We start from the raw sequence: 16,994 nt of genomic DNA, 5'->3' as shown, positions 1-16,994 counted from the left end.
TTGTAATGGTTGCTCTAAAATTGGCGGGAACGACGCTCGGACCACACCGGTGGCGATTCGTAGTGGATTTTTTCAGAACTCACTAACCGAACGATGTTACCAAGCAATTTTTTTTTAGCGTAATTTTACATTTGTTGGGTAACAGGTAGGATTAACAGGTAGGACAATGGTTTCGGTTTTACGTATGTTTATTAAAGCTTCTGCAATACAATTTATTAATCATCGTTTGCACAACCTTACATTTTTTCCTCACGGCACGAACTAGAAAATGATTTGCACTTTTATGTCAAATGTCCGACAGACATTGACACGATTCTTTATTTTCTGACTTTTCCACTTTTTTTTCTTCTTTTCACAACCTATACCTTTGTCCAAGCGGCACGTTCTCGATCACCTTTGCTCCTTCCTTTTTCCTACAATGCCGACATTGAAAGATTATCGCTCTTTGCAGTCAACGACGCGATGTAATAATAATATACAAAATAGAATTATTTCGAAAATAAAACTTAGAGAGATCTGTACAACCAAAAAATTATACATTTACCGGTCTTGTATTTATACTCTTATATCTTTCAATATTACTGTTTTCCATTTATAACAGAGTCCAGATAATTCTCATTTGTGACATCACTCTATTTTTGTAGTTTAATAAATGTTGAAGAGAGATACAATGATGTTGCAAATAAGAATTATCTGAGTTTTGAAATAAATGGGAAACAGTGTATGTGTATATGTATAATATATCTCTCTATGCATGTAAACCTATATAAATGTACATATACTGTCGATTCTGTATATTCACACCCATTTTTACCAATACGGATTAATTTTAATTTAATTTACTTTTTATTTTATTCCAATTCTTAAAACTGAAAAAAAGAGAGTAAACATCCGGGATCAAAGGTTCTCCTTATTGATGAAAATAGGCATTGATCGAATTTACATGCTTTACACGGCACCACGCAGATGAGTATTTTAGAACAGCGCGATAGCTCGTGCACGCAAATAAACGAATAAAATTAATTAATTAACAATTCTTTGTGACTTTACGCGAATGTAAAAATAGTAGCTTGAATCCTTTCCCTTTTAACAATCTTTTTGATCCTCTGCAGATCCTTAGAATGTACACAGGTTGCTTTCTCAAAGTTTATATAGGGTTTGAAGGAACTTTAAACCTCAACGTTCATTCAGCTTCGAAGGATCTACAGGAAAATCAAATATTGAAAATTGAAAAATCAATGCACGTATATATATCTTAGATCACCGAATATCCAAAAACGATCTCCCACAACAGATATGTTAACAGATATGTTAACGGATCCCTTAAGTTTTACTTTCAGAAACATCCGATATCACATTAACACGGCATATTAAAAAATTTATTTTTAAAATAATTTGTTTTTGCAATTTATAAAGCTGATTCTATACAAATCTCAGAATCCATAATGTTTGGTTCAATTACACAATCTCATGCACTCACAAGTACCTGATTTTTTTAATTTTTATTCGAGAGAATTACAATTTTTAATTTAATTCAATTCGAGGCACTTCTCAAGGCATAAAATCTAGTCCCTCCTTATTAAAGACTTTTACATTCAAGTTTTCGTAATTGTTTAATAATTATAAAGATCGTTTCTTTTGCGATAAAGATCGTGTTGGGATTTTCAGATCTACATATTTAGATATATATCGCAAAAAAACAAAAAAAATAATAAAAAAATAAAAGAAAGAGAGAGAGAGAGAGAGAGGAACTGCAACAAACAGGCAGTTGTACCTAACATGAAACGTATTGTGACATAAGAGCCCGTTCGCGTTGTGGCGTAGTGACGAGACTTTTGTGACAAGAAAAGTTTGAGATTCAACAGATTGGTCGCGTCGTATCGCCGATGTGTCCGCTTAACAATTAATCAACGAACGTTATTTTCTGGTCGAGGAGCACTCGTGCGTTCTTTCAACAACTTGATGACGTACGGAGCATTTGGCTCACATATGCCTCGTTTATGTGATATGCAACAGAAAAACGCGTGCACATAAATGAGGCCTTTACATTCTCACTTCACTACTCGATACCGTTACTCTACTTCGGAAATAAACGGAACACAAAAATGGAATAACAAAGAGATGACACGTCGACTCTGCGAGATCAAAAATCTCTCAGGTATGAATTACTCATTACAATTATAATTTAATAATGTTATGTTACAATACCAAAAAAAAAAAAAAAAAAAAAATAACGACAAGCCACTTAATCTACTCTTCTATCTGTTATTTTACGCACACGTTCAAATAATCTATAAAAATTCAAACAAATCTAAAAACGGAAGTGTTTCGATAGGTCGCTGATTGTTAACAAACGTCTCGGAGATTCGATGCTTGATTTAAAAACCAAACGTAAAAAACTCGGCGATTTTTATAAAGATTCAATAAAACGAGTTCACATTGTGTTTATCCCATTTTTGTGCCTTGGACGATAAAGATTAAGCACGTTAACGCCAATATCGTTGAACATTCACGTTACCTACACGTTTTTTGATTAATATACATTAATCGTTATCTCTGACAAAAATTACCTTACCGAGCATAAGTGTCTTTGAACCAGTACGCAAGTGATGCCGGTTAATATAAAAGTTTGCAATACGCATTCGCAACTTTCGCGTGTATATGTACATTTCTTCCACAACTAAAACTTCTCGCTCGTTTGCCTTCACCCACTTACGATAAATAATATATTATTATTATATTAGGACGCTCAACGCGTATTCATTCTATTCAATTTGGCATAGGAACCTTGTTAACGCACACATCGTTGAGCTCCGTCTCTAATCAACAATTCTAATACTGTTCGTTCAACCGACACGAATCACGCGACATCGATTTCACCTGCGTTTGAGAACGGATGTTCCATGACGTGAAGCCACGTCTCGTAAAATCTTTCTACGCTTCTAAAAATGTATAAAGTACGAATTAATATATAATTACAGATTGTTGTATATACAAACGTACAGTCTCGTCATGGAATGGTATACGGCAATATATTATGCTTAGATTAAATAACCTTATCGATCCTTCTCCCGTAACAGCCCGATCTGAAAACGTGCGAACGGGCTGCGACTCGCTCTACTTGTACAATATTAATCCCTAATTAAAAAAAAATATATGTATAATTGCTCGATTCGTAGATCTACGATATAAGATCCTTGGATCCAGTGAATATTACTTATACAGTTTAGAAGAATTCGAACTTCTTTCTTAATATGAATTTCTTTACGTCAAATTTTACAGAATGTACTTTTATCCTGAGTTCAACTCATGCATCATTTTTATCATATTAAAACGGTCTCAAAAAGGGAGGGTGCCCGTTAAACCTATATACTAATTCCCGGTCCATTACATTAACCTACGTTCTATTATAACTCCGTAGTGAATTGTTCAAACATCGGTGACTCTTATCGACGTTCGAGAAGAGTTCGATGGAATTATTGGTGTACGATGTGTGGAACCCGAAAGCCGTCGAAATCGAGGTTCCACAGAAACGTGGGTTCAGTTCGTCGCGTGGCTATTTCTACGTCTTAGAAATACTCTGCTATTAACCGGATAAACTCTGGTTAAGAGTATCAGCGAACTCCCCAGGGCCAACTTAACGGGCGCTTGATGGCCACCGGGTAGCCTGATGAACACTGTCGCCACCGCCGCGACGCCGTCGTCGGTGGGCTCTACGGCCACGGGTCTCACGTCACTGTGAAAACTCACGTGCTTGCCTCGCCTGCCCTTACGTTGCGGCGAGCTCGGGCTACACTCGCCGCCATCCCGATCGTAGAGTATTGTCGCGGAGGCGAACGGTCGCTTCGCCATATGCAGCATCTCCACAACATGACGGCGTCGGGCCCGGCGCAGATCCGCTGTCTGCTTTGCTTTCCAGGCGACCACGCACGCTGACAAGAACAAAAAGAAGCAGGAGAAGAAGCACGAGAAAAAAACAAACAGGTCGATGTGCAGCTGATCCTGACGAAAGAAGATCATCCCGTATGCGGCACGCTTGTTTGGATCCGAAGTCGCTGGGTCAATTGCTCGTAGCGCGATGTGAAATTTCGTTTGGCCCAGCTCGTGTTTGTCTTGCGGTAACGTCAGCACGAGTCGATTCGTCAGATTGCGAATCACCAGAAAAGTATTTCGCATGTTGATCGTCAGGAAGGTGGCCAAATCGTCTACGAGCTGGTGCTCCATCAGGTAATACTGAGGTCCGGTGTTCCACCGGGGTGACTCCGTGGTGGTGTCGTTAACTGCTCCAAAGTGAGGATGAAACTCGACCCATCTGTCGAGAGACTTGTCAGGCCGCAACCTGAATCTACTATCTAGCTCGACCTGTGAATGTTACACACTATCACACATAGGTACTTCACTTTTTAAACAAACAAGTTAATGTAGAATAAAATTTATAAGCACAAAAATATTTTTTTATCTATTAAATATGAGATATTTAATGCAGATAATTATCGATTTTAATACTAGTAGAAAAAAAATTATTAAATGTATTTAAAAAATATATATTAGGTCGAGTCATAAATAACTTCCGTTTTTTTATCAATAGATTATATTAGCTGCATCGGAAGTTATTTATGACTCGTCCTAATATATGTATATATACATATATATATTATTGAAAATTAACTAATTTTTTTGATGACACAGGTAAAATAATTTGAAAGTGTTAAGATAAAATAAAACAGTCGTACGTCTTGATATCCAGTTGTTGAATTCAAAGTGACGACGAAAGAATCATCCCGAGGACTCAGAAACAGATCCAAAGCACCTTGAGTGACATCCACTAGCACTCTGATGTCCACGTTCATGAATCGCGGCTGCACCATATAAAAAACGGTTTCTCCAGGATTCAGGGCCTTTGGCTTCGCCTTGCACTCGTCTGAAATAAAGAAACGCTATAAAGCATTTGATTTTCGATGCGTAAAAAGCAATAGAATATCGAACAGCGTAGAGAATAGAAAGGATACGAACCGTAAAATGCTCCAGATAAAATAGAACGTTGCATTTTGAAGAGAAACAATTACTTGACCGAAATAATGCGTGAGTATAACATACAGAATGAAGTGAAGTCGTGATAGTGATATATTTAATTAAAACAGTATCGATTAATAACAATGTTAATATTTATATTTATGAAAAGGTATAAAATTGATTTTTAAAGAAGTTTCATTACAAGTAAGTCTTTAGGTAAACTATTAAAAAAAAGAAAAATAAATTAAATTAAATTAAAAAAAAATTAAAAAATACTATACAAAAAATCTTTTATAATGATTTTTATGCGTTGAATGTATCAATAATCGTTGCGTGAAATTTCAGTCTCATTTACATGGCAGCTTACCTATTAATTTCGAGTCGAAACACATTTTATTATCGACCGTGACGGTTTTGTAGCACTGATGGCCCATAGTCGGGGTGCCGGCGTAGTTTTCTCTGCACTTACTGCATTGTACCATCCAACACGGCGTGCCGCCGGTGTTGGTGCCTTTAATAGGCCCGCTGATGCAGGATGGCTCGCTTTCGGTGTTGTTGCCGCAGTTGCATTTCTCCCCGGTCACCGGATCGCACGTAAAGCCATGGCCATGGCACTCGCAAGGTCGGCAGACATCTCGAAGATCCTCCGTACCTCGGAAGTAGCCGGTCATACACTCACCGCACTTGTCGCCTCTTGTATTGTTCCCACAGTTGATACACTTTGCCTTCGCCACTGGTCCCTCGCCCAGCTGCTTGCTCAGCTTCTCTATCGACATCTTGTCCACCGAATTCGGATCGGGCACAGTCATGCTGTCGTTGATACAGATCCGAGTATGCCCGTTGCAGTATTCCAGACACGGTACACACTGGCCGTTGTCAGCAGGATTGCCGACGTATAGAGGCAGACACTTCTCACACTGCTTGCCCATCGTGTTGTTATGACATTTCGTACAGTTGTCCAGCTTGTCCGGGCCGGCACAGTCGCTGTGCCCGTTGCACTGACATTGAATGGAACAATTTGAGCCAACGTAACCGAAGTCACAGCGACACAGATCAGGCTTCACGCACGTACCTCTGACGCAGCCCTGTGTGCACATCGGCACGCAGATCTTCTTGCCGAAGTCGGTCCCCCAGGTATTTTCGGTTTTGTATCCGTCTCCGCATTTACACTCAAAGCCTTCTTCGAGGTCAAAACATTTTTCACTCTTCGGCGAGCACGTGTGGTGACCGTTTTCGCACTCGTTCTCTGGTGGACAGCGAACGTAATGCCAAGAGAATTCTGGTCTTGTTATCGCGTTAAGCAGTGACATCGTTACGTTGTCTTGCGTCTCGGAAGAATCCATGTGATACGGATGCAACGTCGTGGTAATCGGTGCCTCGACTTCTGGGAAGTGCTGGTGATAAAACATCTCGCATGTACCTCCCGCTGGGTGATCTGCTGGCGCCTCGAGCGACCCTTCCGTGCATATTCCTTGACCGGTGATGTTGGCGGAGTCTAAGGAACACCAGCCGCAATGCGAGTGCTTGAGACACGTGCTGCACTGCTTAAACACAGAGCACGGTTCTGGGCAGTGGTCCATATCCGCGCTACGTAGCACCAAGCCACAAACTCCGCCGGCGCAATAAAGCGGCTGATACGACGGAGAAATGCATTCGTTTAACTGCGTGGACCACCTACATTCGCTCCATCCACCTTCAGCTCCAGTTCCCTTCAGGCAGCTCCTGCAGTCCTTGTGCTCGGAGCATCTCTTCTCGCACTGCGTGCTGCTCAGCTTGATGCTGGACCGCTCGAAGATGTCGTCCCGCACGCAATTCCAGTCGTAGACCGGCTCCCCCGTTAGCTTCAATCCCAGTTCGTTGGTCTTCAGAACTTGCCTTGTCCAAACGCAGCTGTCCAGACTGTTGCACTTTTCGCAATCGCTCGCCGGGCACAGTCGCTCTCCGCATTGATTCACATTGCTTAGCGACACACTGCACTTGTTCAGCTCTTGTATCTGCTGCTCATCGCAATCTCTGTCCGACGGGATGCACTTACCGTGCGGACAGTTGGTACACCACTTACAAACCGGCCGGTCGTCCTTGTAGTACGGCCACTCCGCGAGACATTCCGTACAGGTTTTGAAATTCTGGCACTTCCTGCTCGCCATCCAGTCAGAGTTGCAGAATATTCCGTTTGACCGCTGCGCCTGTGTCACGTTGATGTCACACTTGTCGCCCCGGTTGCTCGATACTTCATTCGAAAAGCAAAAAGAGGTGTTGGTGCCATTGAGAGTGGTTACAGCGCAGAATGAGCAGCCGAAGTATTTTCTGCACGTGATTTTGTCCTTCCACAGATTACACAAGTCTTCTGGTATACTGATTAATGTGACGTGACTCTTAATGCCACCGTCAAAGCCACCAACGACGTAAACGGCGTTCGACTCCGGGTCAGCATGCGTCATCGCGTGGGCGTACGCCGGCGGTGGTGGGCTGCCAATCGTTTCCATGTCCTTCGTAATTAATCGTATCCACAAATTGCACGAGTACTTGTACGCTATTAAAGAATCTGAAGTGTTGTGAGGATTTTGTCGACCACCAAATATCACCATATATTCGTCCGTCGTGACTGCAGAATGAAGAAATCTAGCTTGTGGTAAACTGCTGCCATCTGTGAAATCATCTTCAAACGGCGGTAAAACAGACCACGTTCGCATTTTGTAATTCAAGGCGTACAATTTATTCGAAATAAATGTTCGATTTACCGCATAAGTGTAGCCACCGAAGACATAAAAGCTGTCAGATTTACCATGATACACCGTTGAATGACCGTAAACGCCTAAAGGTCCGTTCCCAACAGTATTTACTGTGTCCCAGGTCTCAGTTTCTAAGTTAAACTCCCAGACTGTATCGAGATATCCGTACTTGGGACTAAAACCGCCGATCAAAATCAGGCTCTCCGATTCTCCGTCTCTTCGCAAGGTCAACGTATGGCCCGCCAGAGAAAGCGGCTCCTTTTTTAATTCATCCTGTACGATTTGGCTCCACCGTTGATTTTGCAAGCTGAATTTCCAAAAGTCATTGAGAGTATTATTCGACAGTCCTTGCACGTCCTCGTCCTTCATTGACAGGCCACCGTAGACATAAATCTGTTGTCTACTGTGCACAATTTCGGCGGCGTGGAAGTAACGGCCCTGTGGCATGGAAGCTTCTGACGTAGATTCCACTGTCACTGGCATCCAGGTATTATTCTTTGTGTCGAAAAGTCTAATGTCGTTCAGAGGACCGTGGCTGAGCGAATAACCACCGAACATCCACAGACTGCCGCGTCGATCGGCCACCAAGCTATGTCCGAAACGCGGCAATGTTTTTCTTAAGTGGTCGAGATGATCGGCCAAGTATTCTGAGTTGAAGAGCTCCGTAAAAACTAATTGATAATTTTTCAGCTGGATAGAGCAGTCGCGTCCGCCGTAGCCTGACACGCAAACGCAACGGCCGTAACCCTTGTCGCAGACGCCGCGTTTTTCAGAAGCAGTGCAATTATCCGGGCAGATTTCCACGTCGCAGTTGATGCCCACGTAGCCGAATTTGCAGAGACAGTTACCGTTGCGGCACTCGCGGTTTCCCGGGCAGTTGTTACATGTCATTATCACGTAACTCGCATTAAAGCCTTCTACTTCGTCCAATTGCTTATAATGCACTGTAAGAAATCCGGATTTTGCTTCCACTGTTACTGGATAGTTGGTGCTTTCTGTGCAATACACGCCCAGTAATTGACTTTGATGACCACCGGTAGACGAGACAAACTCGGGCAGACCGTCGTACACATATACGCTATTTTCTTGACAGCTTACATTAATATCGTCGTGGATAGTGAACTGTATTACGCTCTGAATTGCTGGAGTAGTTGCATCCAAAGAGAGATGTGTCTCAGGACTGACGATCCACAGGCACTCTCTTGTCGGTTGGTCACCCATGTAATTATCCCAAAGTGAAGATTGCGAGTGTCGGCTACCGAGGCCCTGCTTACCGTTTCCTTCGCCACCCAGCATACCTCGAGACATACAGCCGTAGTAACACATCCCGCCATTACGCGGATCTCCATAGTAGCCCCGTTTGCAGCGTTGACACTTATCACCCTCGGTATTATCGCGACAGAAACACATGCCAGTCTGTCGATCGCAAACACCGAGCTCCACGTCGCCGTGCCCGTTGCAATTACATTCGCGACAACCCAACGGTATGGTCGCATTTCCGTAACTTCCCGCTTTACATTCTTCACAGTAGCGTCCGGTCGTCCAGTCTTGGCACTCGTCGCAGATACCTGGTCCCTAAAAATTTAATTAATAATAATATTAAATATAAATAATATAAATATAAATATAAAAAATAAATAAATAATAATTAATAGTAATATAACGAATTAATTAATTAATTCACAATATTGAATAGCAAACTGAATAATTTTGCAAGTTTTAGAGAATCAAATTTTAAAAAGTCAAATAAATTTTTATTTTTTATACCTGCAGGCACGTGGAATGATTGTAACAGCCGCAATTAGTTCGACAATCTGGTCCAGTCCAGCCTAGATTACACTCGCACTTGTAATCTGGCGCTTCGCTGCAATATCCGTTGACGCATCTTTCGTAGCAGGTTTTGGTGCAGTTTTCCTTACCGTCTCCGTTAAAACCGCGCTTGCACTGACAGCTAAAACTGCCGTGGGTGTTTGTGCAAATCGCATCAGGGTGGCAATCGTGCAAGCCGAGATCGCACTCGTCTACATCTGGGCACTGTGCATACGCCCAACCAGACTCGTCGGCTCTGAGACTGCTGTTACGGTACTCGTTGATGAGCGCGCTGCAGTTGATATGAGCTTGATTAAAATCGCCCTGAACGCACATACCAGTGATGGGATTCTCGAGGCTATAGCACCAGCCACAGCTGAGAGAATGCAGGCAGCTGGAACAGTTAGAATGCCGGCTACAGCTCTTGCATTGATCGTTGCCGGTGAGCGACGAGCCGCTGCGCGACGTGACACCCATCAAGCCCGCCTGGTCCATCCATTCTCGACATAATCCAAATTGATACTCCGATGTATAGACAGAAAATGAGAAACACTCTCGCGTAGCTTCGCACCACACGCATCTGCCTCGTTCGTCTAAGCACTGAGTGCAGTTGGAACGCTGTCTACACGGGATCGGACACTGATCTAAATTCATTACGGCGTTGGGTAGTCTGCCGATTCGTGCACATCTAGCCTCCTCAGTCCACCACTCGCACAAATTAGTACCGACACACGACTCGCAAGAGATATAATTAGAACAGTTGGCGCACGCTGATGGCGTGATTGTCAAATAATGCCACTCGCGTATTGTTTCACCGCGTTCCTCGTCCCATTCCACGTCTACAGCACAACTTTCCGTCTCGTTAGTAGAGCGCGATAAACATTGATTTGTAATATCACACCAGCCGCACGAAGAATCGGTTAAGCAGTGCAGACAATTGCCGTACTGATGACAAGAGCCGTTTTGATACGGTTCCAAATATTCGAAGGTGAAGACTTTCGGATTCTCCATTTTTTTATTATGTGTAATTTCCATTTTACTCGCGTAAGCATAGCTCGCGGTCACCATTCTTTTTGACTCGAAATCCAATAAATAACGACCCGGCTGTAGCTCCATTGGATATCCACTATCTGGCCATTTCGTCGGTATACACTGAGATGTCTCGGCAGTTAGATTAGCGACTAGTTCCTAAATTTACAAAAAAAAAAAAAAAATTATTTATTATTAAAAAAAAAAATTATTTAAAGTTTAAAAATATTGAAGTTATTCGATTAGTTTATGCAATTTTAACTCACCAGCTTGTTAGGATCATCGTCTCGCGAAACGTGAAGTGTAGCGCTATTATAACTAACACAGATCTTTAAGTGCTCCGCTGCGCTGTCCCATAGATAATTTGGTGGTCTCAGAAAGCCGGTTAGTCTGGCAATCATCTCACCGCCCAATGCAGATTCCGTTTTCGCTCCTTGCATAGATGGTACGTTAAAATCAACTGTAGTCGCGTTCACAATGGCGACTGAGTCGGGCTGGCTAAAGTTCACCGGTGGTTTGTATTTGAGAAAAGTCAAACCGGGTCTCTTGTCCATCTCCCGACATTCTTCAACTTTGGTGATTTCCGTGCCTTTTGAGCCCCACCAGCCCGGTATCTGCGAAGGAGTATCGTCCCGTAGGCCACATACTCCGTAATTGTCATCTTTGTGATGGCAGCGGGCATTTTGCACGCACCACGTACACGTACCCAGATTCAGTTTGTTCGATACAGACTTTTTGCCACGAAAATTCGTGCCCCAACCACCACCCGGTTGACCATGAATCAAGCAAGAATGACAGTCGCCCAATGCAGGACAAACTCCCGGACAGCGCGTTGTTTGTAAGTTTGTTGTGCAATTGCTGCCTATCGTTCGTCCGTAACATATCTATAATCACGTCAGGAAATTACATTAAAGTCTAAAAACGACAGCTGTTTTGTAAATAAGTATAAAAATAAAATCAATAAAATACCTCATCCGCGGAACACCAGCCACATTCGGGATTTGCCGCGCACTCCATTAAACTTTTGTGTCTTGAGCAAATTTGTTCTGGCTCGACGTAATCCTCGTCTCCCGGCGCTAACATGGGAGGCAAAGTATACGCAAGAAGATCTGCGTTTACGTTACCATGATATCCACCAACGAGCAATAAAGTGTTTCCGTTGCGTACATCTGCTGCGTGAGCAAATACGCCTTGCTGCTTAGGATAACGAGAATCTGAGAAATGGAAAAGTAAGATTTTAATAATTTAATTTAAATCGTTAAACAAAAAATTCCGCAAATTTTGCGTAAAATACATAAAATTTCTTTTACCTTTATCATTTAAACCTAACACATCGTGGCTCACCCAAGCATGACAACCGAGATGATATAGATACATCTGATTATCGTAACAGATCTCTTCCTTATTATGTCTATGAGAATATCCGCCGAATACCACCAAATAATTTCCTGTCACAATAATGAAAAAAGCATGTCTTTTAAATTACATTACTAATATGCATTTTAAAATTTAAAATATATTACGTATAAATTATCTCAAATTTATATATAAAGCAATTTTATAATTTATAACAAAGCTTATATAAAAAAAATTTATATAGCTACATTTATATATTTTAATTTAAAAAATTAATAACTTAATATTATAAATAAATACCTATAATATTACATGTGTGAAACGCACGTTCTCTCGGAACGTACGTGTCTCGCAAATGCGCTCTCGGATAATGGATCTCAGACCAAACCTTTCTATCCAGTTGAAAAACGAACATTCGATCAGACAGTTTGCTAAAACGAGCAACGCTGGCGACTACGCCACCGTATACTAAAAGAGAATTCGTTGCACGATGATACACAGTCGAATGTGCTACCACGCGTACATCGAGTTCTTTACCACCTCGAGGTCGCACTTCTATCCATCTCTCATTAATTGCTGTTAGATCCGCTGTAAGAACATTATGAATTAATTATCTTATTAATTTTTAATATTAATTACGTTTTATATGTAGAGTGTATAAATGCATAAATTCCTTGCATATTTTTTACTTTAACAATCTAAAGATGCATTTAACCATACCTAAGCGCAGCTTAATTTTATAGAGGCTGGACGAAAACTCCCCATCAACGGTGCTACCTCCAAACAGATAGATATAGTCGCCTGCCAAAGTCAGAGTATGCCGCGTAAGTCTAGGCGGGTAAAAAGGAGAGTTCTTAGCGCGTAAAGTCCACATGCGTTTTTTTACACTGTAATGCCACAACTCATTTGATAGAGAACCATCTTGCACCTTTCCTCCATAGATGACAAATCCATCTAAAATAGAGAAATTCTATTAGTTTTGAGACTGATAAATGTATAGCTTAAAATTTATGAATTTACAATTTTAAATCGCACGGGTGTTTTAACATGCTGTGATCAAATTACTGTAATAAAAATCAAAGAAATTTTTTGTAATCTTTTAAACTAAAGTAAAAATAATTTATTTCAAAACAAGGTCAATCTTTTATTCGTTTCACGTTATATGCATTTGCGCTAAAAACTGTAATAAGTTTGTACGAAGTAAAACAATTCCTTAATTTTTTTTATTTTTGCAGTATGACACTTTTTGCTTAATTTCCTTGGACAGTAAAATTGTACTATATGAACAGACCTTGATATTTACACGCAGCGTGACCATATCGGGGACTCGGCTTGGGAAATTCATCTACGGTGGGCTCCGTAACTTCCTCCTTTAACGAACTCGTGGTTAATTTTGGATCCGTAAACTCTGGTATGAAAATATTATCTTCCGCGGACCCCGCTACAATTTGCTCTTCCCATTTTACGTCATCGTTCTGCACGTCTGTTGCATCGCGGTCTCTGTATAAGTTCTCTAAGTTTCTGCGATATCTTAAAATACCAACGTAATAAAATATTAGTTTAATGTTATTAAAAAAATAGAAAGCATTAGATATTCCTTTCGTAAACAATTGTAGATAAAATTTTATATAAAGTTATCAAAAATTATTTCAACTAAAATCAAATTTTCAATTATCATAAATAAAATGTCCAATAATAAAAACAATATATGATATTTTTATTTAAAATAATATTGATTTAAATAATTAATATATAATGCAATAAAAAAATTAAAGTAATTAAAATATCGAATAAACGAGCGCGATAGGTCACTTACTACCTTGTTGACATTTGTGAATATCGCGGTCTTGTATTTCGTGGATGTTTCCTCCTGATATTATCGTTCCTGTCGATTCTAATAGTACTTCCGCTTTTCTCGGTCTCTTTGTTTTTAGGCATATTCCTGAACTCGCGCGAGCCGTGCTGACCACCGTCGACAGTTCGATCATGCAGGCCGAATGTATTATTATCTTTGATGCTATAAAGCAGCTTCCAGATTAAAGATGACGTCGGTAGGCCGTATATCTCTTTGGCACCAGGATTGCGTTGTAATTCAGTGGCGATCAACGTTGGATCCAGATATTCGGCAGATGCGGCACCTTCTATGAATATAAAAAAATATTAAAAGTAGTTATTTTCCTTTCTTATAAAATTTTTATGTAAAACTTGGGCATTAACTCCACAACGACAAACTTGAGTCTTTAATGATTTATATAGTTACCTATTATACTTCCATATTCGTCTTCCCATTGACTTGTGCTAAACCTGTATACTTCTAAATCACTTAATATATAATTGAGATCATAGCCGCCAAAAACATAAAGCGAGTCTGTTTCCTGAACGTAAATCGCTGTATGAGCTGCGCGCGGTCTCAGACCACCTTCCGAATGTGAAAGCCAATGCCACCTACACAAATAATTAAATTCAAAAGTAATTACGGTATTATTAAATAATATGTAAATACAAGAGGAAAACATGTGACTTAACAAGTTGACGTACCGATTTCCATCTGGATGTGTTTTGTGTAGTGAACAAGATTGCCCAGAGTAACCATTATTGCATTTACATTTTTTTATTCCGCAAACACCAGCGTTACTGCAGTTATTTGGACAGAGAGCTCGGGAACAATCTTTACCTCCCCAATCGTTTTCGCAGAAGCATGTATTATTGATACATTTCCCATGATGAGTGCAATTGTTCGGACAGTCCGTGACCGAAAATTCCGCGTGAAAACCGTCTAAGACGTAATTAGTGTCACTGTATAATAATATTAACATCTGTAAAAGAACAGTAATGCTTTAATACATTTTACGCTGTAATAACAATTATGCATATTTAGTTTGTGCTATGAAAAAAACTTCAAGTTTGCAATCCACCCTTGTTATACCATAAGATATGTATACTTACATAACCCGACGATGACGTTACTTGCTGCGGCTCAGTTTTGCCACTGAAGCTACCCAGAAGTGGCGATCGAAAAGAATCCCCATCATAAACAAACACATAATCATAACTACACTCTGTGCCCATTGTTCGAAAACTTAATGTAATAAATTGGCGGCTGTGGTTAGCTGCAACAAAGACAAATGCATGTTTATCTGATAGATAAATTTTTTAGAATTTGAAAAAAGTGGGTCTCGGACCAACCTTTGATGAGCCACTCGCAGTGAGAGTCTTGAGTATAGTTTGAGCCCATTGGCCCATCGCTGATGATCCCCCACGAGTCTGTAAAGACTTTCCTTGTCTTATCGCATGGCACTTGCTTTGGAGATGCCTGCGGAGCTAAGTAGAAGCCCGGCAGCAGGCAGCTCCATATGACAATCCATGCTGTGGTGGGTGTTGTCCACCCCATCACAGTGCGTGCACCTCAGTGTCGTTCAGCAGCACACAGGGCATCATTCATAGACACCGGGTAATTCCTTGAGCAATTACACTGTGTGGTATGCACAGAGAGAGTCATATCTAGAAAAAATAAACACGATTTAGTATTGCTTTGTCTGCACATATAAACGAGACTTTGATGCAAGAGATAAGAAGCTCAAGAATAAATTTGCACAGCTGTGTCATATTAGGGATCACCATACAATGCAATTTATGAAATCTAGTACACGATTAGGCTTTAAATATAGTTTTACAATGTGCCATGTGTCAAAAGTTTGGAGCAGATGCACGTTAACGAGCGTGCTACAAACGCACGAGGTGTCAAAATCGAATTTTTCAACCTTACGATCTCAATTTCGTGTCAGCGAAACAGTATCTCGTTTCGCAGTCAAGAAAAAGATTTAGCACGGGTGGCTAAATCTTTCAAACTTTTACATAACGCACAGCAGAACGGTGGCAGGTCGGAGCAGTAGCACAGTTTGCGAGAACGAGGGGCGACCAAGGTTTCGGATTGCCGTATTTTTATACTGTGCACTGCGGGGCAGAATATTCCCAATCGAAGGACTTGAAGGGAACGCTCGATCAACAATCTCTCGAGCGCACGATCATGTACAAACACACGCACGTATGTCGCGAGCGGAGCGCGGAGTGGCACAAGTCGCGCGGAGTACCGAAGGACAGACCTCCGCGGCAAAGCAGCTGAAAGCAGCGTCGCACGAGAACGCAAGGCTCCTCATCAATTTGCAAATAAGCACGAATAAGTAAGCGACGTGCACTCACACACACTCGCGCGCGCGGCCATGCTGTGGGTGCACGTCACACACGCACACACGTGCCCGTGAACTTTCCGTACCTATCACGACGACGACGACGACGACGCCGACGAATGCAGCATAATCAGCTTTTTATAGAAGCTTGTTAACTGCGAAGAAACTCAGAGAAGTCGCGGATCCCTTTTTCTCCACCGGAGCCACCAGAGCTGGACTTTTTCTGAAAAAAGCGTTCACACCCTCGTCAACGGAACGGAGTCGCGGGCCATCTTTCGACGGAGAACCCGGAGGGAAAGAAGGGAAGGGGAAACATATGGAAGGGAGAAAGAGCGGGAAATAGACAATTTTTCTATAAATTGACTATTTTCGTGTCCTATCTATAAAAACGGCTATAAGTGCACGCTAGAACAGAACAGAATATTAACTGCAATTTTTCTGTTTCAGATAATAATCTACTATTGAAGAAGAACCAACCCGACATCCCGCAGACATCCTGAGAGGAAGAGCAGACCCGGAAAGGGCATCATGCATCGGCGGAGCAACTTTTAGGTAAATATAAAAACAAACTACGTAAAAATAATCATTGGACGTTGAATTTCCGATATTAAAAACGTAAATCGGAGTCGAATGCAGGATATTTTTCGTCCGAGTCTATATTCTTTATTTTTAAATATTTTAATAATTGAAAATTATTTTAGAAATAATTGACATTTATAATATAAAGTAATAAAATATAATGAACTTAAAAATTATAATAAGTATAAAATAAATGTACATTTATAAAAATTGTTAACAATATGTACTTCAATAATTGATATTCATTTACGTAACTCCAGAATTTTTTTTTTTTTTTTTTAATAAAATG

General features: G+C 40.9%; 1 protein-coding gene across 1 annotated transcript; it reads right to left on the bottom strand.

Moving 5' to 3' along the window:
- Nucleotides 1-198: 198 nt before the first annotated feature.
- Nucleotides 199-15,677, bottom strand: Megf8 (multiple EGF like domains 8). The gene is made up of 15 exons (XM_070661264.1): nucleotides 15,126-15,677; nucleotides 14,886-15,049; nucleotides 14,478-14,755; nucleotides 14,200-14,384; nucleotides 13,759-14,080; nucleotides 13,231-13,469; nucleotides 12,660-12,893; nucleotides 12,240-12,527; nucleotides 11,894-12,031; nucleotides 11,553-11,797; nucleotides 10,850-11,467; nucleotides 9,513-10,742; nucleotides 5,381-9,320; nucleotides 4,734-4,921; nucleotides 199-4,362 (listed from the first exon to the last, which is right to left on the bottom strand). Exons 1-15 carry the CDS (start codon nucleotides 15,328-15,330, stop codon nucleotides 3,541-3,543), a joined length of 9,096 nt encoding a protein of 3,031 aa, XP_070517365.1. The 5' UTR covers nucleotides 15,331-15,677; the 3' UTR covers nucleotides 199-3,540.
- Between the last annotated feature and the right edge of the window lie 1,317 nt (nucleotides 15,678-16,994).

This window comes from Cardiocondyla obscurior, linkage group LG09, assembly GCF_019399895.1.
Source record: "Cardiocondyla obscurior isolate alpha-2009 linkage group LG09, Cobs3.1, whole genome shotgun sequence".
In the NCBI taxonomy this organism is placed as follows: domain Eukaryota; kingdom Metazoa; phylum Arthropoda; class Insecta; order Hymenoptera; family Formicidae; genus Cardiocondyla; species Cardiocondyla obscurior.
The sequence above is the reverse complement of the archived record's forward strand: the minus strand, read 5'-3'. Positions and strand labels throughout refer to the sequence as shown.

What these genes read in the sequence shown, in the direction of transcription:
- Megf8 (XM_070661264.1), bottom strand. Translation starts at nt 15,330, where the DNA reads ATGGGGTGGACAACACCCACCACAGCATGGATTGTCATATGGAGCTGC. An exon ending in CTGCGAGTGGCTCATCAAAG is followed by an intron (nt 15,050 to 15,125) that starts GTTGGTCCGAGA and finishes TCTTTGTTGCAG; the next exon opens with CTAACCACAGCCGCCAATTT. An exon ending in ACACATCCAGATGGAAATCG is followed by an intron (nt 14,385 to 14,477) that starts GTACGTCAACTT and finishes TTATTTGTGTAG; the next exon opens with GTGGCATTGGCTTTCACATT.